Here is a 23,453-nt window from a genome sequence, read left to right as displayed (position 1 = left end):
AGCATAATGGCAATACTAGGTATCACTATTAATAATGGTTCCATTGTTCAAAAGAAAATTTTAAATAAAAGAAAATGTGAACGTTTGAAAGTAATACAATAAAAACTGAAGGAAAAGGAAAAAAAGATAGTCACTGAGACTGATGGTGAGAAATGGAAGCAAATAGGGCTAAAGAGAAAAGAAATGTACTTCTCTGTCTCTAGGCTGCTGTCAGAATCTTCCTGGCTTCCGCCACCTCTGTTGGCCTCAGCTTTTCCTGCCTGGGCTCACACAGAGCTTCTCAGGCTTCAGCAGGCACAACCTGGAGAGCTTGTGACAGTCCAGATTGCTGGACCCATCCCTCTAGAAAGTCTGATTCAGTGGGTCTGGGGTGGCGCCCAAGAATTTGCACTTCTACCAGTTCCAGGTGATGCTGGTGAAACTGCACCAGGACGGCTCTCTGAGGACCACTGACATAAGGCACGGCCCTCCCTGACCCCAGACCAACCCAGGTGGGAGATACATCATCTACATATTTGTAGTTTTCTGGGCTGTTTTGTATTTCAATAGCCTTGGCCTGTGCCTTAGATATCTCAGGACTGACCTCGTGGCTTCTCTGGTGTCTCTGATTCCCAGTGATGGCTCAGAGATGACCAGTGGTCTTTCGTGCCCTCCATCTTTCCATCCTAGTGACAGGTTTCCTAGTCCCCAGATTGAGTTTGGCTTCGGTGCCTGTCATCCTGATCTGTCTGTGCCAGTGTCCCTCCCAGGGCTTGGACCCTGCCAGTCAGTCCCACCCCAGCATACAGACGTTTTTCCTGGCTTGTAGGGAACAGAGTTCTAGTCTTTGCCTGCTGCCCCGTGGGCAGACCCTCCCCGTCCTCCAGGGGCCCACTCCTGGTCTTCTGCAGCTGGGCTTCCCCTGCCTGGTGAGACCCAGTGCCGCCGTCTTGGAAAGTCTGGAGCCCACGGGTTCCCATATCACTGCTGGGTTTGCTGCATACTGTGGACCCTGAGCCTGGCCTGTCTGGGCTACTTGCCACCTCCTAGCATGATCCTTAATGGACAGGTCAAAGCTCATTCTGCATCCCTCTTTCTCAGCATTACCACAAGAAACTATCACACTAGATTCTGGAGATAAGACAAGAAATCATTCATTTCAACAATGACTTATTGAACAATACTCTGTGGCTAGCACTGCTTCAGTGACCTGGTGACACAGCAGTACACAAAACAGAAAAACAAACTTTCTGCCTTACACTCCACTGGAGAGACACAGACAATTAATCAATCAATCAAAAATGGCAGCTATAGTATGTTGGATCAAGAGAAAAAATGAAGTCAAGAAGGCTGGGTAGTTGCACTTCAAACAGAGGGGACGAGGAAGGCTTTGCTGTGTAAAAACTTGAAGGAGAAGAGGAATCAAGCTACCAGGTTGTTAGGGAGGTAAGTGTCACAGAAAGTGGCTGGTGATTAGTAATCCCTTACTGTTGCTCTGTGCAGCGTGGGAGCTAGTTCTCCCCTAACTGGGTGGGTCACACTCACACACATTTGAATTTAATGACTTTTTTTTTTTTCAAGACAGAGTCTCACTGTTGCCCAGGCTGGAGTGCAGTGGCACGATCTCGGCTCACTGTAACCTCTGCCTCCCAAGTTCAAGCGATTCTCCTGCCTCAGCCTCCGAGTAACTGGGACTACCACACCCACCTAATTTCTGTATTTTTAGCAGAGACGGGTTTTGTCATGTTGGCCAGGCTGATCTCGAACTCCTGGCCTCAAGCGATTAGCCTGCCTTGGCCTCCCAAAGTGCTGGGATTATAGGTGTGAGCCACCACACCCGGCCTTAATGGCCTTTTTTAAAAAATGGGGGCACTTATGAAAACATTGCTCTGTGGCTATTGTAGTTTGACCTACAATAGCACCTCCAGCAGCCATCAGTTTGCCCCTTTCTCCTCAGTCATTCTCAACATACCATAGGTATGTCTTGAGTCCCTTCTCTTTTAACAACCTTACTTTGTGCCCCATACAGAGTCCAGCTCCACTCCATTTCTTTTCTCCCTTAAACTGCAAAACGTCTTGAAAGAGTTGTCCAAAGTCATTGTGTCTACATCCTCCCATCCTCACCCCACTCCACCAGACTTCCATGTCCACCACATCACTGACCTTGCTCCTGACAATGTCACCAAAAGGCTTCTGGTTGCCAAAGCCAAAGATTGTTTTTTTACACAATCAGCTCCCGGAGCGTTGGGCCCCGCTGACCACAGCGTTCCTCCTTGAGGCGCTTTCTTCTGTTGGCTTCCTGGTCCCCACAGTGTCTGACTTGTGCCCCATTTCACTGGTCACTCATTCTCAGACTCCTTTGTGGGTTCTTCTCAGCTTCTAAAGGTTGGAACACCAGAGGTCCTGGCCTTCAGTCCCCGTCGGTCATTCCATTCTCCTCTTAATGTGATCAGATTCAATACTGTGGCTTTAAATGCCTCCTATATCCCAAGGACTCCAAAATTTATGTCTCCAGCCTTGATGTTTCCACTGATCTCCCGACTTACAAATGTCAGCCACCATATCATGAGTTATGATATGACTTACAAATGTCAGCTACCATATCACAAGTTATGATAGGACTTATAAACGTCAGCTACCATATCACAAGTTATGATATGACTTATAAACGTCAGCTACCATATCACGAATTATGACGTGACTTGTGAACGTCAGCTACCATATCATGAGTTATGATATGACTTACGAATGTCAACTACCATATTACGAGTTATGATATGACTTATGAATGTCAGCTACCATATCGCGAGTTATGATATGACTTACGAATGTCAACTACCATATCACGAGTTATGACATGACTTACGAATGTCAGCTACCATATCGCGAGTTATGATATGACTTATGAATGTCAGCTATCATATCATGAGTTACGATATGACTTACAAATGGCAGCTACCATATCACGAGTTATGATATGACTTACGAATGTCAGCTACCATATCATGAGTTATGATATGACTTATGAATGTCAGCTACCATATCACGAGTTATGATATGACTTACGAACGTCAGCTACCATATCACGAGTTACGATATGACTTACAAATGTCAGCTACCATATCACGAGTTATGATATGACTTACGAATGTCAGCTACCATATCATGAGTTATGATATGACTTATGAATGTCAGCTATCATATCACAAGTTATGATGTGACTTATGATAGGTCAGCTGCTCACCTGACATTTCTACGTGGCTGTCTAAAAGGCCCCTTCATCTTAATTCATCCAAAACAGAAAGGTTGGTTTTCCCTCCAAACCCTGCTTCTCCTCCCACCTTTTCCATCTTAATGAATGCCATCACCACCGACTCAGACACTGAAACCAAAATCTAGAAATCATCCTCAACTCGTCTCTTTTCTCACACTTCACATCTGATACATCAACAAGCCTTAGCAATTCCACATCTTAAACACATCCTGAATGTGACCGTCTTTCTTGATTCCAGCCACCATCACCCCAGCCTTACCATTTCTCTTCTAAAATAGGGCAAAGGTCACCCAGTCGATCCTGCTTCCACTCTTGCCCTTCTTAGGTGCATTATTCACATAGGAGCCAGAGTGATCATTTTTCAAATAAATCAGATCACATCACTGTCCAGATTAAAACAAGTTCTCTCATTCCTTCCCGTTCCACCAAGACTGAAGTCTAAACTCCTTAGTGTTGTTACAAGGTCCCCCATGGTCTAGCCTTGCCCTTCTCTTGTGTTTTCTGCCACTCTTCCTCACCTTCACTAAGCTTCAACCTTCTTTCTTCTCCTTAACAAGGCTCCCCGGCTCTTGCCTGAGCACCTTTGCACTAATTGATCCTTTGCCTGAACTTGCTTATCTCAGATTTTCCCATGGCCAGCTCCTTCTTGCCATTCTGGTCCCAGCTGAAATAGCACCTCATCCATCAGACAAGCCTTCTGAGACCTTTGGAACTAGATAAAAGTGGTTGTGCAGGCTGGGTTCAGTGGCTCACACCTGTAATCCCAGCACTTTGGGAGGCCAAGGTGGGCAGATCACCTGAGGTGAGGAGTTCGAGACCAGGCTGGCCAACATGGCGAAACCCCATCTCTACTAAAAATATAAAAAGTAGCCAGGCGTGCTGGCAGGCACCTGTAGTTCCAGCTACTTGGGAGGCTGAGACAGGAGAATCGCTTGAACCCAGGAGGCAGAGGTTGCGGTGAGCCGAAATTGCGCCACTGCACTACAGCCTGGATGACAGAGTGAGACTCTATCTCAAAAAAAAAAGTAGTTGTGCGATATTGTAAATGTATTAAATGCCCAGAATTTTACACTGAGTGGTTAATTTTATGTTATGTAAATTTTACCCCAATTTTTAAAAACAAAAATGAGAATTTTCATGAGGATTAAATGAGATACTATTTCAAAGTGCTTACCACAGTGCCTGACATTTCTCAGTTAAGAAATTTTACCTCTTAATAGTTCATATAAATAAACGTAACTTTATGAAATATCATGCCATTTTCTGAATTTTTCCCATTTCACTATAGTGAGAATTCGGAACTTCATCAAGCACCTGTACCACTCTGTGGGCCAGAATTTGAGAAGCACTGAAATAAACAATTTTGATGAATACAATCAATGTTTGTAAAAGGCCTGTGTTATAGAGCCATCCTAACTCATGTAATAAACGGAAGATACAGTGGAGAGTCTCTTGTGACAACAGCACTGTCTAGAAATGGACAAAGGCCCAGGTGAATAAATGTGGGTCATTCAGCTTTTCTCATTAGAGTGAGAATGGTAACACATACGCATACACACATCCCAAAACAAACACCACAAGCCCCACAGCAGTGAAAATGTAGTTCAACCTTATTACCTGATCAGGAAAAATGTATCAACTCCAAGATAGAAGGGACCGCTCCAAGAGTAAACGTACAGTGGGTTTCTAAGCACTTTGCTTTTCCATTCAAGCACATTATCTGTAACAAACATTAAAAAGCAGCGTCTTTTTGTTTCATAGAAGAAAATTATGTGATTTCTCTTTTCAGAAAAAGCAAGAGGAACTCCTTCGACTTTCAGTTGTACTGGGCAGGCTTTAAGAATCACTATAGGCCAGGCACAGTGGCTCATGCCTGTAATCCCAGCACTTTGGGAGGCCAAGGCAGGCAGATCACGAGGTCAGGAGTTCAAGACCAGCCTGGCCAACATAGTGAAACCCAGTCTTTGCTAAAAATACAAAAAATTAACCAGCCATTGTGGTGGGCGCCTATAATCCCACCTACTTGGGAGGCTGAGGCAGGAGAATCACTTGAACCCAGGAGGTGGAGGTTGCAGTGAGCCGAGATCATGCCATTGTACTCCAGCCTGGGGGGTGACAGAGTGAGATTCTGTCTCAAGAAAAAAAAAAAATAAGAAGAATCACTGTAATTCATGTAGGAGGAGAAGTTAGACCGGGAATAAAAGGTGGTGACTGAGGTCCCTACCAGTTGTTCAGGAGCTTTCAGCTCCTTTGTGCACTCACAGTGGCCACAGCCCCCCTGGACTGTAGCATCACCTATTCATGGGCTGGTGCAGACCACCCGGGAGGCTTCTTCAATCTGCCCTGGGCTGTGTTTGCCCCCTGTTTAGAGAGTACCACTATTACTGATAGGAGCGCTTCAGGAGGGTAGCAGCAGGGAGAAGGTGGAGAAACACTGATTTGATATTAGTGGACCATGTTTATGCTTGTCTGCTTTTCGAGGGAAAATAAATGTTAGGTCCTGGCTTCACTAACCATGATGAGAGAGAACTCGGCTCTTTGGATAACAAAAATACAATACCCAGATATCAGTATTCACCTGGCAGCCAGGTGCCTGATTTATACCTAGAGGGAGTGAAAGGAGCCACTAGACACTGGCCTGGAAAGCTTACTGATGGGAGGTCACACACAGTGTGTCTAAAACAGAAGGAAGGCTGCTCATGGGAAGACTGCCAGTCTCCCATCCTTTGGCCAACGTGATCCCGCCATACCAAAGCGTGTCTCTTCCCTGACTGCTCCTAGAGTAAAGGCTCATCAACTCTCCGCACCCAAAGACAGCCATGCAGTCATCTGACTGGTGTGTCCCAAGATGATCCAGAGAAGACTCAAGACACGAATGCCATTCAGTGCAGAGCAGGTGCCACCTGGTGTCTTTGTAGTCCAGATGGCTGGCACATTCTTCTGCCAAGAAAAGCACTCCAGAGCATGAGCCACGGCTCCTAGAAACCCTGGGCAAGAGCAGAGGTGTTACTGTCCACCCTGACCGCCAGGGTATCCACACACCACCCCACAACAAGAACCAAAGCGCAATCCACAGATCTTGGCAGTTACACGGAGGCTCTCTTGCTCTGATCCTGGGCTTCTCAGTTCAGCCTCCGTGGTTCCATCTTGATCTATCTGTGGACTTTCATACTTGGTATCCCTCTCTTTTGAATCTTTACTTTCCCTAACAGACTTGACCTGAGTTTGGTGCCCCACATGCTTTGCACAGAATACGCTGCCCAAGCTCAGGCCCCAGAGATGCCAACCCCTGACCCCAGTCCTGCTTGATGAAGAGTTGAGGGAAGGAGAACGCAGACATCAGTAAGAATCGATGTGATCCACAAAGCAAGCCTTTCACTTGAAAGAACACCCCTGCAATCCTGAGGACTAGTTGCTTATGAATAATGAGCCAGGTGCAGTGGCTCACGTCTGTAATCCCAGCACTCTGGGAGGCCGAGGCAGGTGGATCACTTGAGGTCAGGAGTTTGAGACCAGCCTGACCAACATGAAACCCCATCTCTAATAAAAATACAGTTAGCCGGGCATGGTGGTGCATGCCTGTAGTCCCAGCTACTCCAGAAGCTGAGGCAGGAGAATCGCTTGAACCCAGGAGGTGGAGGTTGCAGTGAGCTGAGATTGCACCACTGCATTCTAGCCTGGGTGACAGAGTGAGACTCCGCCTCAAAAATAATAATAATAATAATAATAATAATAATGAATAACAACCCTAATGTAGGTCAAAGTATAGGCATGAAAACAGAAGGACCAGTGGCACAGGAGCTTAGGGCACAGGCCATATAGCCAGATGCTCCTGGCTCTGATTCTGTCATTTATCAGCTCTGTGACCCCCCGGCAAGTGAATTAATTTCTCTGTGTCTAAGTTTCCACACCTGCAAAATAATCAAGTAGATTTTAAAGGATTATCATGAAGAACAAATGAGATAATGCTTATAAATCACATTAATAGAGGCAACCTAGTATGTACTCGTGAGAACACAACTACTACCACCACTGTTTTAAGCCCTATCACTTTAAGAACGGTTAATACCATCTTCTTAATTCATTCCCTTTCTTAAAGAATTTAATGTTTACCTATTCTGAGAACGAAGCAAGTGTCTGGAATTGCAAAACAGGGGCCTCCAAGTTCAAGCCGGCTCCAAGAGACTCACATTTCCTCCTGGACAGAACCCCGTGCCTTCGACATTGTGGGCACAAAGAAGTCTTTGCAGAATTAAAACTTATTCACAAATGAGGTCTGGCTCATAACCAAGCTCTGGAAATCTAAATCAATTTCTTAAATTGAAGAATTTAACTACCTAACATTTTGAAGTTCCAGCCGTGAATACAAGTTTTTCCATTTAAGTCACTCTTTGTGATTGCGTCTCTGTCTGAAGTCACCACACCCACCCTTTTCATTCACAGGGGTTTTCACTCAGGAATTGGCCATGACTACAGCACAACCAGCGGCCTCCTAGAGCTGATTCACCTGCTCCTCCTCAGTTTCCCGAGCAGTGGAGAGATACAGGACCCGGGCTCTGCCAGGTTTGGCCAACTTCTTTAGCCTCCCTGAGCCTCAGTTTCCGCGCTTTTAGAATGGGCATAATTTTTGGCAGGGTTGTAATGGGGATTCTAGAACATCAAATATCTGGTTTGATGCCTAATGTGGCAAGCTAGTGCCCAATATGTTTTGTTACTATGTCTTTTCCATCTAAATTCTGCTAGTGAATGAACTTACCCATCAGTGGTTTATAAAAGCTTTTGAAGATAACTGGTTTAGAGGGAAGACAACCTCCCTGAGGCTCATTTAGCTCATTTGTAAATGGAAAGTGTTATAAACAATAAGGATGTGGGGAGGATTGGATGAAATGATGCATGCAATCACCGGTTCTCAAAGTGGAGGTCTCCGAGCCAGCAGCTTCAACATCACCTGGGAACTTATTAGAAATGCAGATTCCCAGGCCCCACCACAGACCTACAAGGTCAGAGTCTTTGGGTCAGGGCCCAGGAATCTGTGCTGTAATAGTCATCCAGGTGACTCTGATGCACGCCAAAGTTTGAGACCCATTGGTTGTGACAATGCTCTAAAAAACCTTGCAGCCACTTTGGATTTGCTCAATCACTGTGAGCCCACTTTAAGCAACAGGCCATTAAGTAAGAGCCCTGTTGCCCAGGGGCTGAATCCATAGCTATGTATGTATGTCATGAAAACTTCCTTATATATTCGCTCATATTTTTCTCATCTAAAGAGCAAAGGACAGGCTCATGTAACCGGAAACCATTCTAAGCAAATGCAACGGTTATTTGGAGGATAAAGAGTCAGGAATCCAAATACCTAATTTGGCTCTAAACTTCTAGAAGACATGGTGGTCTTATGTTGATTTGACTCACTGATTAACGTAAAAGTGGAGACAGGAAAAAATGCTGAATCTCTGGGTCTCTCCGAATTGATTTTTATTTTCAAACATTCAGAGATGTGATATTTTACCTTTGACGGGTTTTTGTTTGTTTTTTCTTTTTAAGACAGGATCTGGCTGTATCATCCAGGCTGCAGTGCAGAGGTGTGAACTCAGTTCACTACAACCTCCATCTCCGGGCTCATGCAATATCCTCCTGGTTTGGCCTCCTGGGTAGCTGGGACTACAGGCACACACCACCATGCCCAGCTAATTTTTGCATTTTTTTGTAGAAACGAGCTTTTGCCACATTGCCCATGCTGGTCTTGAACTCCTGGGTGCAAGCAATCTTCCTGCCTCAGCCTCCCAAACTGCTGGGATTATAGGCATGAGCCACCACACCCAGCATCCTTTGATGGTATTAAGTATAAAAATTAAAAAGTTGTTATGGCAACAGAACATGGAAAACCCCCATTTTGAGACCACAGTTAAATGTGCCCGCTAAAAAAAGCTAACATAACTTTAATGTCCTGATCATAGGGTGCCTCATTTTGGGTGAGGAACCTAAAGTTTCAGTCCCTAACACCATACCAGGTGTGGCTGGCCTAAATCCTGTGATCCAGCCTTAAAAGGTCGGGCTCTGAGGGCCAGCCTAGCACAGATGAACCCAATGGTGAATTCTGATGACCGTGGGCTCCACTCCCATCAGAGGGTTGGAAGCACATGGCATGTCCCTGCAACCCAGCTCTGTGGACGTGGCATGTCCCTGCAACCCAGCTGACCCTGCTGCTCACTGAGCAAGGTCAGAGCAGCCCAAGCATGTAGCCTTGGCAGATTTAAGCCCCTACCCTTTCTTTCCTCTCCTGGCTTAACCCAAGAGAATGAGGAAACAAGGAATGAATTTAGGAGGAGGTGGTAAGTGCTCATGATCTCATTTAATTCCTTCCACAGATCCCATTCTATGCTCCTGTTTTACACATGTGAAAACTGAGGTTCATAGAGGTCACACAATCTCACCAAGGTCAGAGTTAGCAATCAAAGCATGTTTGATTGGGTGACAGGATTCCTAAGCACGTGCTCTTTCTGCCACACTGACTGTGGAACTGTCTACAGGCTGCCGGTGTGGGAGTGCGGGGTTGGGGGCGGGGAGCGGCACAGAGACAGAGGTCTAGAACCACATCGTGTGAAGTAATTGAGGGATTCTGAGACTCGGACAGGGCCACCATAACTGCCCTCAACATCTGATGGGGCTGCAATAGAAACAAGAGAGCATGATTATTTTCTGGGCCCTAGAAGGCAAAACCAGGGCCCCTGGTGGGAATTACAGGACAGCAGGGATTGCCTCTTGCTCGGAAGCCTGACAGCCAGCACTTCCCATCACAGATGGGTCCGCAGGAAGCCACCCGGCTGCTAGAGCTGCTTCCAGCTTTGTGAAAGAGGTTGTGCCAGGGACCTCTAGGCCTTCTTGGCTCCTTCTTATATCATGTCTCTGCTTACACATACATGTGTTTTGTTTTTCTTATTGTTGAGCTTTTTGTTGGTGTTGCTACTGTTTTTGTTTTGGCCTTAAGACCCGAATAGGGCCGGGCGCAGTGGCTCACGCCTAGAATCCCAGCACTTTGGAAGGTCGAGGCGAGTGGATCATTTGAGCCCAGGAGCTTGAGACCAGCCTGGGCAACACATGGCAAAACCCCATCTCTACTAAAAATACAAAGATCATTTGAGCCAGGAGGCGGAGGTGGCAGTGAGCTGAGATCATGCCACTGCACTCCAACCTGGGCGACAGAGGGAGACCCTGTCTCAAAAAAAAAAAAAAAATCTGAATAGAATTTGAGAAAATAATTTCTATGCCACAGTAGGCATATTCCCTGAAGCTGTTTATCATGTATTCATATCCATTCATATCCTTCTAGTTCATTCACTGAAATTTCTTTTCTTTTCTTTTCTTTTTTTTTGAGACAGAGTCTTGCTCTTGTCACCCAGGCTGGAGTGCAGTGGCACGATCTCAGCTCATTGCAACCTTTGCCTCCCGGGTTCAAGTGATTCTCCTGCCTCAGCCTCCCAAATAGCCAGGATTACAGGCACCCACCACCATGCCTGGCTAATTTTTGTATTTTTAGTAGAGACGAGGTTTCACCATGTTGGCCAGGTTGGTCTCGAACTCTTGACCTCAGGTGATCCACCCGCCTCAGCCTCCCAAAGTGCTGGGATTACAGGGGTGAGCCACCCAGCCCGGCCATTCCATTTTATTTTTATCCCCCTAGTTGCAGTAGCAAAGGATAATTGTGTGGACCTAAAAGAAATCTGTCAAATATTATTCCGTGTTCTGTTTTTTTGTTTTTTTGTTTTTTTTTTTTTTGAGTCAGGGTCTCACTCTGTTGCCTGGCTAATTTTTTTTAAATTTTAAATTTTTTTTGTAGAGATGGGGGTCTCGCTACATTACACAGGCTGGCCTCAAACTCCCGAGCTCAATCAATCCTCCCACCTTTGACCTCCCAAAAGTGCTAGGATTATAGGCATGAGCCACTGAGCCCGGCCCTCTTATTCCATGTGTTCTGAAGGTACTTGGGTGACCAGGCTTTTTTGTGTGAGAGAGAAATATATTCTATTTGCCTTGGTGTATAGGCAGGCAGGTAGAAATGAAGGCAATGCTCTTGATTTTTCACTAAAACACAATGTAGTCTATCTCATCAAAATCCGACCTCTCACTACCTATGCTGGGTTAATCTGTTTCTGGCTCACACATACCGTGCTGCGTGAATTAGCTTGTGTTGCACACTCAACACCCTCCCTTCAGTTTCTATGTAAATCATTCACCTTCCTGGTGATGTCAGGAAGCTTCTACGGGTCATGTGTGTGAGTGTGACACTGAAAGCAGACACTGTGGCCATGGAATTGTTCCTTAGAGAATTGCTGCAGTGAAACCCCAAGCCCTGTTCTAGTCTTTGATCAGCACAAAAACACACTGGATAATTGTACCCACAAAATAAGGCAGCATTTTTAGCGACCTTGCCTGACCTTAGCATGCTGCTGGTAAACAAAGACGGGACTGTCAAGAGCAGAGATCCAACCTCCACACTGACATTTGGAAGCTGTCTGGCGTTCGCTAGAAGCCAGCACTGTAGGCATTCGTTTCCAACTGCACGCTCGGCTAAGTCACCTCTCCTGGGTGGTCTTAGTTTCATTCAAATGCCTACTTTTTCCTCTGCTCGAGGCTGCTGACACGGGGAGATGTGCCGGGCAGTGCGTCCGTGGGATTCCGCTTCTTTGTTCATTGTTCTCCGCCTCGCTCAATGGCAGACTCCCGTAAGTGGCCAGAGGTGCCCCGTGTTCCCGCGATGTCCTGCAGGGTGACCCCCATTCCCTAGCTGCTACGCAGACTGTTCCAGCCAGAGGCAGGGTGAGATCCAGCAAGGTGATGAACCTGCAGGAAGAAGACGCAACAGCTGCGCCTTCCCTCATCTCGGGGCACCGAAACGAGACGCCGAGAAAACGGGCCTGTGAAAAGCAAACCGCTGCATACTTATGTAGAAAAACCTTTAACAATTTTAAGGACGGAGAATGATGCCCTAAGAATAAAACTAATGAAAAAAAAAGAAAAAATATAAAGGAAAATATTAATGGATTTCACTTAACTTGTCATAATTATTTTTAAAATCTTAAAGCAACCAAAATACTGAGGAAGATGTCTGCAGCTGATATGACTCAGAATTAATATTCTTTATGTACATAATAAACTTTAAAAATTAGTAAGAACCTGGCTAGGTGCAGTAGCTCACGCCTGTAATCCCAACACTTTGGGAGGCCTAGGTGGGCAGATCACCTGAGGTCAGGAGTTTGAGACCAGCCTGGCCTACATGGTGAAACCCCAACTCTACTAAAAATACAAAAATTAGCTGGGCATGATGGTGTGTGCCTGTATTTCCAGCTACTCGGGAGGCTGAGGCAAGAGAATCTCTTGAGCCCGGGAGGCAGAGGTTGAAATGAGCTGAGATCGCCCCACTGCACTGCAGCCTGGGTGACAGAGCAAGACTGTCTCAAAAAAAAAAAAAAAAGGAAAAAGAACCTAACTAATACACACATGGAAAAGGGGGTAAAGAATACGAATTTACAAGAGAAAAATACAAGTGGCAGAAAAACCCTCTTTGCCAGTTTTTTGAAGATGTAAATTAAACCAATGTATTCACCTATCAAATTGGTTCCACTTTTTATAAAGGTAGTAGCTTTTGATGCGGGTGAGAGGGTAAAGTAACCCATGAGAGTTTCTTACTGGGGGCAGGAAAAATGAATTGTTCAGGAAAACAACATCAAATGATTCAAGAGTTATGACCCAGCAATTGTAATTCTATTTAATTTATGTTAAGAGGCCAGGCACGGTGGCTCACACCTGTGATCCCAGCACTTTGGGAGGCCAAGGCGGACGGATCACAAGGTCAGGAGTTTGAGACCAGCCTGGCCAACATAGTGAAACCCCGTCTATACTACTACTAAAATACAAAAATTAGCCGGGCATGGTGGCATGTGCCTGTAGTCCCAGCTACTCGGGAGGCTGATGCAGGAGAATTGCTTGAACCTGGGAGGTGGAGGTTGCAGTGAGCCGAGATCATGCCACTGCACTCCAGCCTGGGCAACACCCAAAAAGTATTGGGTGACTTGCTGCAATGTCTGTAGGCAAGGCAATGCCTCAAATAAAAGATTAATTTTCAGTGGTCACCTGACAGCAAGGAACAGGAATGTTTTGGGATAGAATACAGTTCTCAGTGGTCCTGAAACCAATCACACTGGGCATGGTCGGCCTTCCCCTTGAACACTTGTGCATTTTCTTGTTTAAGGTAAATGGTGGGCTGAGCATGGTGGCTCACGCCTGTAATGCTAGCACTTTGGGAGGCCAAGGTGGGTGGATCACCTGAGGTCAGGAGTTCGAGACCAGCCTGGCCAACATGGTGAAACCCCATCTCTACTAAAAATACAAAATTAGCCGGGTGCGGTGACGCACGCCTGTAGTCCCAACTACTCGGGAGGCTGAGACAGGAGAATCGCTTGAACCCGTGAGGTGGAGGCTGCAGTGAGCTGAGATTATGCCACTGCACTCCAGCATGTGTGACAGAGCAAGACTCTGTCTCAAAAAAAAAAGGTAAATGGTGATCTCCGTGTGTCTGTCTATTTGGCTGCTATAACAAAATACCATAGGCTAGGCAGCTTATACACCCCAGAAATTAATTTCTCACAGTTTTGGAGGCTGAGAAGCCCAGGATCAAAGTGCTGGAAGATTCAGTGTCTGTTGAGAGCCCACTTTCTGGTTCATAGACAGCCCCTTCTAGGTGTGTCCTCACATGTTGGAAGGGGCAAGAGGGCTATCTGAGGTCCCTTGTCTAAACTACCTGACCCCATTCGTGAAGGCTCTGCCCTCATGACAGGCACCTCCCAAAGGCCCCATCTCTGGATATCATCACATTGTGGGTGAGATTCCAACTTATGAATTTTGTGGGGGAAACAAAAACACTCAGACCATAATATCCTGAAACAGGCAGCACTGGCCAGACATTGTGCAATGAATGAGATTTAATAGTGAAATGCAGTGGATGAGGGGAAGTTGGTCAAACAGTACCAACAGATCACAACCCACCCAGGTACCTCGGATGTCCATACTCACAGACACACGGCAGCAAATGTGTCCAGGGGGAACTTTCCAGCAGCACATCTGGCCACACTCCCACCAGATGAGGAAGAAGAATTTATTGTGAAAAGAAAGAGGGAAGGGGCCAAAAATGAAGTATTTCTGAATCTTAAAGTATCTACCAAAAAAGAAAAAGAGATTGTATAAATCATTTAATTTGTAATAATGCCTTACATTTTTCCAAGTGTTTTCATATCTATTATTTCAAAACGAAACTTTTACAGTAAAAAGGGACAGCTGGAGCTGGGCGCAGTGGCGCATGCCTGTAATCCTACACTTGGGAGGAGGCCAAGGCAGGGCGATCACTTGAGGTCAGGAGTTTGAGACCAGCCTGGCCAGCATGGTGAAACCCCGTCTCTACTAAAAACAGAAAAATTAGCCAGGCATGGTGGTGCACGTCTGTAGTCCCAGCTACTCGGGAGGCTGAGGCACAAGAATCACTTGAGCCCGGGAGGCAGAGGTTGCAGTGAGCCGGGATCATGCCACTGTACTCCAGCCTGGACCACAGAGCGAGACTGTCTCCAAAAAAACAGGGTGGGGACAGCTGGTTTTGAATATATCTGATTTACAGCTGGAGGGAAACAGGGCACAAAAATGTGGAAACTCACAGAATGAGGAACTCTTAGCCTAGCTGGAAGTAAACCTGGGTCTCCTGAATCAGTCTGTTCTCCTGGTCTTTCCTAGCACACGGTACTGGGTACAAAAAACCTAAACACGTGCCATTGCTGGCTCAAATCTACTTGTGAACAAACCCCCCAAGAGAGAAATGCAATATAAGACGGAAATATACAATTGCAGCCCATAGTCTGGGGAAAGGTGCCATCTGAAATTGAAGGTAAGAAGCAGCCAGTCAGGACACAGCTGATGAGCACTGGAAGAAATTGCGCCTAAAGATCTTACTGGTAAGACTAGGGCAGTTGTCTCCAATTTTAGCAAGCCTCAGAATTACCTTGAGGGCCTGTTGGCTCTCTGTCTCCCCTCCCTGCAAGTTTCTGATCCAGGAGGTTCGAGGTGGAATCTGACTTTGCACTTCTGACAAGTTTACAGGTGCTCTTGCTGTGAATCCCAGGAACACACAGTTAGAATTAAGACCAGGGGACTTCCAAAATCTCCACAAAGGATGGGGACACGGTTTTCCTCCTTCTTTAAAATGGGGATCATAATAGTGCCTACCTTCTAGGGTTGTCATGAGAACTAAGTGACGCAATGATTGTAAAGCCCTTAGAACAGTGCAGGACAGGCAGTAAGTTTAATAAATGTTGGGTGTTCCTCATCTCACCACACCACATTGCCTAGTCTTGTATTCAAGAGGCTCAAGTTTGAGCTAGCTTGCTGTGTGGCCCTGAGCAAATCACTTCATCTCTCTGGGTCTCATTTCCTCATCCGTGTAACAGTGAAGGGTGGGTCAGACACGATGTATTCTTTTATTATTATTATACTTTAAGTTCTGGGATACATGTGTAGAATATGCAGGTTTGTTACATAGGTATACACGTGCCATGGTGGCACCCATCAACCCGTCATTTAGGTTTTAAGCCCCGAATGCATTAGGTATTTATCCTAATGCTCTCCCTCCTCTTGCCCCTTACCCCCCGACAGGTCCCCGTGTGTGATGTTTCCCTCCCTGTGTCCATGTGTTCTCATTGTTGAATTCCCACTTATGAGTGAGAACATGCAGGGTTTGATTTTCCGTTCCTGTGATAGTTTGCTGAGAATGATGGTTTCCAGCTTCATCCTTGTCCCTGCAAAGGACATAAACTCATTCTTTTTTAGGGCTGCATAGTATTCCATGGTGTATATGTGCCCCATTTTCTTTACCCAGTCTATCATTGATGGGCATTTGGGTTGGTTCCAAGTCTTTGCTATTGTAAATAGTGCTGCAGTAAACACAAGGGACATGATGTATTCTAATGTCCTTTTCATCTCTAACCCTCAAGGTTCCCATGAGTCTGTGACCCAAGGGTTTCTGAAATGTCCAAAAATGCTGCTGAAAGACTAATAATATATGATTAACTGTGATTCTTAATTGTAGCATAGTAAGGGTAGAAACAAGAAGGAAAGGTCATCTGTGTGTCCTCAGCCCTGGCCAAGAGTTGGGGTGCTTGATCTAGGTTACCAGCAGGTTCCCACAGGAGACCTGGCAGCAGAATTTTTCATAATCCAATTCCATTTGCTCTGAACCAACGCTCCCTGGAGCTACTTCCTGTTAGTATTTGGGTATCCAAACTAAACTCTTCCACTGAAAACGAAGTGTACTGACCAGCCAACGCACGTCTGTTCCCTTTGGAAGTTCTATTTCTAATTTTAAAGGAACCGAATGGCGTTTTTGTTTTGGTTTGCTTTCTTTGTTTTGGTTGGTTGGTTTTTTTGTCAATCAACCATGGCCCAGCTCTAAATCCTGCCATAGTAAACAAAGACAACCGGCAGCCCATGCACATCCAATTAGCCTTAAGTAATCAGCCGTAAGTGTCTATGCTGTGCTAGATTCCAGATCTACAAGGGGAATATGAAACCTTTATTGGAAACCTCTGTTGAATCTGTTTTCCAACAACTTCTCACCCCACCCCACCCTGACTTCTTCACTAACACAAGGTCAGCTCAAGCCCTGTCTAAATTTGCCACTCTTACTCTATCCATGCTGGGCTCTGCTTGAATGCCCAGCCCCAGCACTTGATGTGAGATTGGACATTTCTTTCCTGACAGTGTTTCCTAATAGCTCAGGCACACACACTGTTCTTCCTAACTAAATTGTACATTTTTTTGAAACGAGTAACTCCCAATCATTTTGATCCCCACCCCCCAAGCCCGTACAGGTGATGTCTCATACAAAGGCCAGAGAGAATATTGCTCAATAAATATTTTCTGAATTGAATTGAGAACACAAAATGGTATTCTGTGAAATGTTTTGGATTCCTTTTGAATTCTTAGCCAGAAAGGCAATTCTATGGTAATTCAAGGAGTTACTATTAAAAGAGTTCCATTGTCTCCATTGGTGCTCAGGGAATCTGTAAGAGAGAGTTCGAGGAGAAAAATCTTCCCTTGTGCTTCTAGCACCATTGTTCTGCTGTGTAGGCCTAGTGATTCTCATAGGTAAAGCAAGGTGAAATTAGCCTAATAGAGCATAGGAAGGAGCACAGTTTAAAGCTTATTGTAAAGGACTGTTAAATGTTGATTCTGTGATCGGAACTCATTGCTTTTGGCCACTGCAAACTGGGACAGTGTGATCATCATAAAACGTTATAAAGTCTCCAATGGGACAGACTTAGAGTGAGTATGTCTTAGACTTAGAGTGAGTCCCCGAGAATGGAAATATGCAGCTCTTCAGTGTTGTGTCTGGATAAAATCAGACACAACTCAGTGTTAAACAGACCTTTAAAACAAGCCCCAGGCTGGGTGCGGTGGCTCACACCTGTAATCCCAGCACTTTGGGAGGTTGAGGCAGAAGGATCGCTTGACTCCAGGAGTTTGAGACCAGCCTGGCCAACATAAGGAGACCCCATCTCTACAAAACATTTACAAATTAGCCAGGTGTGGTGGTGCATGCCTGATCTCAGCTATTTGGGAGGCTGAGGTGGAAGGATTGCTTAGACCCAGGAGATCAAGGCGGCAATGAGCCATGATTGTGCCACTGCACTCCAGCCTGGGGGACAGAGCAAGATCTTTTCTCAAAAAAACAAAGCAAAAACAAAAACACCCAAGCCCCTTCTTTGTCAGCTCTTGTGTTATCCCTGTGACCAGGTAGATTGCCTCTGCCTCACAATTAAACTTCAGCAAGATTATCTAACATTCTTCAATCATATTCTAAGAGCAGGGTCCTGAGCTAAGAGGCTGTGAGTCCCCATCCTCCCAATTCCCTGTTTTGTTAAAGGGAACTCAGATAATCTAGCCAGGCTAGGACGTAGGTATTATGTAGTCTTTTGGGTTGAACTGTGTCCTCCAAAAAGGTTCAAGTCCTAACTCCTAGTATGGCGTACGTGATCTTATTTGGAAATAGGGTCTTTGCAGATGTAATCAACTTTAAGATGAGGTTAGGGTGGGCCCTAAATCCAGTATGACTGGTGTCCTTATGCCAGAGAAGTTTGGACACGCAGGGAAGAACTCCACATGTGGGTGGAGGTAGAGGTTGGAATGATGTGGCTACAAGCCAAGGAGTGCCAAGAATTGCTGGCAGCCACCAGGCACGTGGAGTGGGGCAAGGAACAGACTCTCCCTCAGAGCCTCCAGAAGGAACCAACCTCATCAACACCTTGACTTCAGAGGTTTAGCCTCCAGAACTGCGAGAGAATGAATCTCTGTCTTTCTAAGCCACCCAGTGTGTGGTCACTTGTTACAGCAGTGATGGGAAAGGACTATTAATGACACTAAAATGCATGAGTCTGGATTTTTAGGAAAATATCCCATAATTGGGTTTCATAATCACCACATCCAAGTTCCATCCAGGCTCTCAGCATTCTGGTGTTACGTATTTTTATTCTTAGGAACTCTGGTAAAGTCTGTTGGGTGAAATTTTATAACATTCTATGACAACAACTGTGCAGCGTTTTGCCCTAGCCTTTGGCCAAAAGCAGTTACGTCCTGACCTGCCAGGATCTTGCTCTCCCTCTGCAGTACTGGGGTCTTTTTTTCTCACCCGATCTGAGACCGGCCCTTCCTGCTCCCCTCCTCTGGGTGAGTGCGGTCCGTGCAAACAGCTTCCACCTGGTACTGCTGAGCTGGTTGTCTCACATCCGTAGAGGAAATATTGGCAGCTCCATCAAAGAGCTTTAAGGAATAGCTGACAAATCTTTTCCAGATGGGGACCTTTTACCCTGGGCAAAGACCTCCAATTTCTATCTGCTGCCTCTGTGCCAGAGCTGGAAAAATGCCTGGGCAGCAAAGACTAAATTCCCCTAATCCATCCACCCACGTCAGCTCAGCTCACAACAACCAGGCCGTTTTCTTTTCCTGGTTCCTCAAAGAGAATGTTTCTCTTTGAATGCTTCTTTCTCAAAATATCTTTTTTATCAATGGCAATTATTTCTAATATTTTATTTTATTCTAATGTCAACTCTGGCTAGAAAGCTTGGCATTAGTCTGAAAAATTAGGCTAATTGACAAATCTCTTAAATAATAAGGACTATTAACTCATTAGACTTACAGAGTCACTTAGTCACTTGAAATGCTAATTTAATAATAACTACACATTTATCTTTGTTTCTAGGATATTTATGGCTTATCCAACAAGAACTGAAATTTGAATTTGATTTGCAATGATTTATTGCTTTTTTAAACAGCACATGAAATACCTGGCTAGATAGATAATATACCCAAAGCTACAGGAATCGTCACAAATGCAAAGGACCATTTAAGATTTTGACAACTAGCTGCAATATCAATACTTTAAAGGAGAACTCTTAATAATGTATAACTTTATTATATGTTAGTTCTTCTCACTCCTAATAATGTATAACTTTAGTATGTGTTAGTTCTTCTCTGGATGACCAGAATAAATATAAAAGACACTAGTGGCAAAAATCGAGGTTTAAAATTCTTGCTTTGAAAACTTTGAAAGACTTAAGGGAAGTCAAATCAGTTTCTGTGGAGACTAAAATGTATTCCTTCTAAATAGCGAAGAGAGAAGTGATTAGAAGGCCATAGAGAGAGCCATGCAGGGCCACCCCTCACTGTACAGAGGAAGAGACTGAACTTGGGGAGATTAAGTGATTGGCCCAGGATCACACAGCTGGGAGGTGACAACCAGGACCAAATGCTGGGCTCTTAACGCTAATCCATTACAACATGTTGACCGCACACAGTCCTCATTCAGAATGGCCTCTGGATATGGCAGGTGGCAGATTGCCACACATGGGCCAGGGCACAGAACACTCACAATACTGAAACCAAACACCACCTACCTCCTTTCTTCAGCCTAACCAGGCAGCTGTGGGTGAGGAAAGATTGTTTAACTTTACATTTTTGTTACATAAAGATTCTGCTCTATCTCTTCCTTATTGTCTCCCTTCCTACCTACTCCATTAGTATTCCACCATCTTTACCCCTGAGCCCCTCAAACCTCCATTAGGCTCAGTTTATTAGATTGATCACGATGAAAGGTTGGTTCAATCCTGAAGGAATTACCTTTCTTGGTTCTAAGACCTGGGGTTTTTCCAACATTACACTGTGAGATGATAGTTTCACTGGATATTCTTTTGTACCTACCCAGCCGAGACATCAGAGTCACATCCTCTTCAGCACAAGAATCAGGGACACACACGCCCACACTGTAGTCAGCCCCATCCTAGGAAACACAACGCCACAATGTTCTTTCATTTTGGCATTCAAAACATATATGCATGATCATCCCAAGTAAGTTTGCTGCTAAATAATCAGATTGGGAGTGGGAGAGAAGGATGTTGGAAGAAGAAAAGTGTTCTAACTTCTTAAAAGATGACTTTTCCATTACTGAGTAGTTCAAGTGAATTTCCAGAGCATCGGACATATGCATATTTTAAAAATATGCCTCAAGGCTTAATGTAGCTGATTCTTTAAAATGCAACCACTAGTTTTGGATAATCTGCCCCATTGCCTGTCTCTTCCATATTAGAGGTCATTAAGAGTTGCATCTCTTGCAATTTTCAATACAATTTCCGAGTTGCCATTTCTTGGTGGCAGGACACATTGTATCAAATCAAGATTTTATTAACAAATCAAGCCAATAACTAGAATGCCTGTCCCAATAAAGAAAACATCAAATTATAAATAAAACATTCTGAGGTGATTGTTTTAAACACGTAATTTAGAGGATTGTGTAGGCCTGACCTTTTTCTCCAATATCAAAACCATTAATCTGCTTTGAAAATGACATTTGTATGCACTGATTAATCCCCTCAAGCAATCATTATCCCAACCCTCAGCAGGACAAGTGGAGCTAGGTGGTCATCTCCCTGCCTCCATGGTGCACCATTCTAAGATCATTTTATAGCATTAATATCAGAGAGCTTGGATTTCTTATTATTACTTTATACAATTGTTACTAGCCAACTTGTAATTTTCCTTTAGTACTGTGTGACACACATAAAGTCTATCTTTGTATTTAATAACAGGCTATGCTCTTCCTAGTTTTGTTTTTTGTTTTTGTTTTTGTTCTGTTTGTTTGTTTTGTTCCTGAGCAATAAAAGGATTAACATGCTTTGAAGATAGCCCTGCAAACTTGGTCAACTGATTTAGTAACGTTTTCATAAAAGTCATGGCCCATCTGCTGGGATAACCTCAAATTCATATTTAGAGTTCTGTTTCTGAGAAAAGAGTTAAGGGTAATGGGAAGTCCACCCTGCCTCTGGTATTCTAAAAGCTGTTGATGAATCAGGAGTGCATTTAAAGCTCCTTGACTTAATCCACCTGATACCAAGTAATGATGTGGTTCCCTGACAGCAAGGATACAGAATGGGGATTTGGTCTGGGACCAAATCCAAATTTTGAGGTCCTTTGGTAAAGGACCTCAAAACCTGAAGTAGAGGAGAGTCCCTACTGGACCCCAGCAGAGAAGGGCAGAAGAGAGCTACCAGCAAACTCAAAATAGCTCTCAAAAAGAGAGCTATAACATTTGAAGCTGTAGAAGCCGCTGGCCAGTGTTTGACCTTGGATTCCCAGTGAAAGTTGTCCAGAGGTCTTGCCCCATACAGTGTGGTAGAAGCAAAATCTCGAGTCCTATGTGGTCTGTGAACAACAGTCTCATTTAATGTCCCACACTCAAGATGCTGAACAGGTTTCTGTCAAGTATTTAAAACTTAGTTTTTATTTTTTGCAAAACATCGTAATAGTTTTTTTTTTTTTTTTAATTAAGAAAAGGAATCAATGGAGTTGTATTTTGTTCTATATCATGACATTCACTTGTCCTGCAAGAGCAAACATGCAGGTCCCCCACATTCACCTGCAGTATATGAAGCTTGCAGTACTGCCCTCGGAAGTTCCCCTTGGGAGCATAGGTGGAAAGACACTCGCTGTATGATCCCAGCCTGTCCATGTTTCCATTGAAAATGTTGCTCCCAAGCTTTCCCAGAGAGTCATACACTGAATTGCAAGGCAAGATAAATTTGCAGAATTACTTTTCTGGAGTCACTTTTAAATAAATTGATAGGTACTCAGCTCTACCTTCTGAATCTATCAAACTTATATGACTGAAAAAGAAGAGAAACAGATCTAGTCAGATGCTACTCTTTGAGCCTATGTTTTGCATACACAGCCCCTCTCATCATGCTGGGAGAACAAAGGTGTGAATTTTCGTGCTATTACATTGTCTGCCAACAGTCCTGAAAAAGATGAAGAGTTTGATTTCTTTTAAAAAACAAATGCTTTCTGGGGAGTGAAAAGGTATAACTAAAATTTGATAGCTTTTCTTTCTCCTCCACGTATACCCAGGAGAAAATACTCATGTTTTTAAAAAATTTTATCGAGTTTTGTGGGACCTTACTTTAGAAAGAGTTAATTTTTTTCTTTTTTCATTTAACCTTAGGAGCGGAAGATTGGAGTGATGAAGTTCCACAGTTCATGGCATTTTCAGCCCTGGTCCTGCAGAGTCTTTTTTGTTTGTTTATGCTTATTTATGGCCTTTATTCCTTCACTGAAAAAAAATCGTTTCCTTTCATCTTTCCTCATCCCTTCCTTTCTCTTTCTCAGATTCCCCTCACTCCATATATGTGTGCTGTGTATCCTCTCATTTGTAGGTGCTCTTGTTTTGTGTATGTGTATTTGCCATATGTATGAATGGTTTTGTGTTTCCACTCTCCCTCTGTTTCTATATATGTCACACAGTGCTACATTTTTACACTTTTATGTGTATCTAGTCCAGGGCCACTAACTTCTGTATAATAATCCATCACCACCTTTGACTTAACTATTCCCCAGATGATGGATGGATAGATGACTCCAGCCCACAGAAACACACAGTGATCATCCTTATATGTGTCCCTTTATAGAGCAACATGAAGATGGAGCTCAGATTCTACCTGTGAGTGGAATTGCTGAATGATAAGGCATGCAAATACTTAGTCTGTGTTAATCCAGCCAGATTACTTGCTAAAGGGACTCTTTCAATCTATATTCCCCAGGGATGCTGGCTCTTTTTTTTTTT

At 44.4% G+C, this 23,453-nt stretch overlaps 1 protein-coding gene across 1 annotated transcript in view; it reads right to left on the bottom strand.

Annotated features, from left to right (window-relative positions):
• LOC100453533 (O-acyltransferase like protein-like) overlaps positions 1 to 23,453 on the bottom strand; it is a 72,435-nt gene that overhangs the window by 27,337 nt on the left and 21,645 nt on the right. Inside the window, 6 exon segments of the mRNA XM_054538029.1 lie at positions 4,871 to 4,973; positions 6,061 to 6,240; positions 11,865 to 12,091; positions 14,321 to 14,462; positions 20,543 to 20,621; positions 22,254 to 22,393. Coding sequence (XP_054394004.1) covers positions 4,871 to 4,973; positions 6,061 to 6,240; positions 11,865 to 12,091; positions 14,321 to 14,462; positions 20,543 to 20,621; positions 22,254 to 22,393 — 871 coding nt within the window.

The sequence above is a fragment of the Pongo abelii genome, chromosome 17 (genome assembly GCF_028885655.2).
Source record: "Pongo abelii isolate AG06213 chromosome 17, NHGRI_mPonAbe1-v2.0_pri, whole genome shotgun sequence".
Classification (NCBI taxonomy): domain Eukaryota; kingdom Metazoa; phylum Chordata; class Mammalia; order Primates; family Hominidae; genus Pongo; species Pongo abelii.
This window is presented reverse-complemented; position numbering and strand designations above follow the sequence as displayed.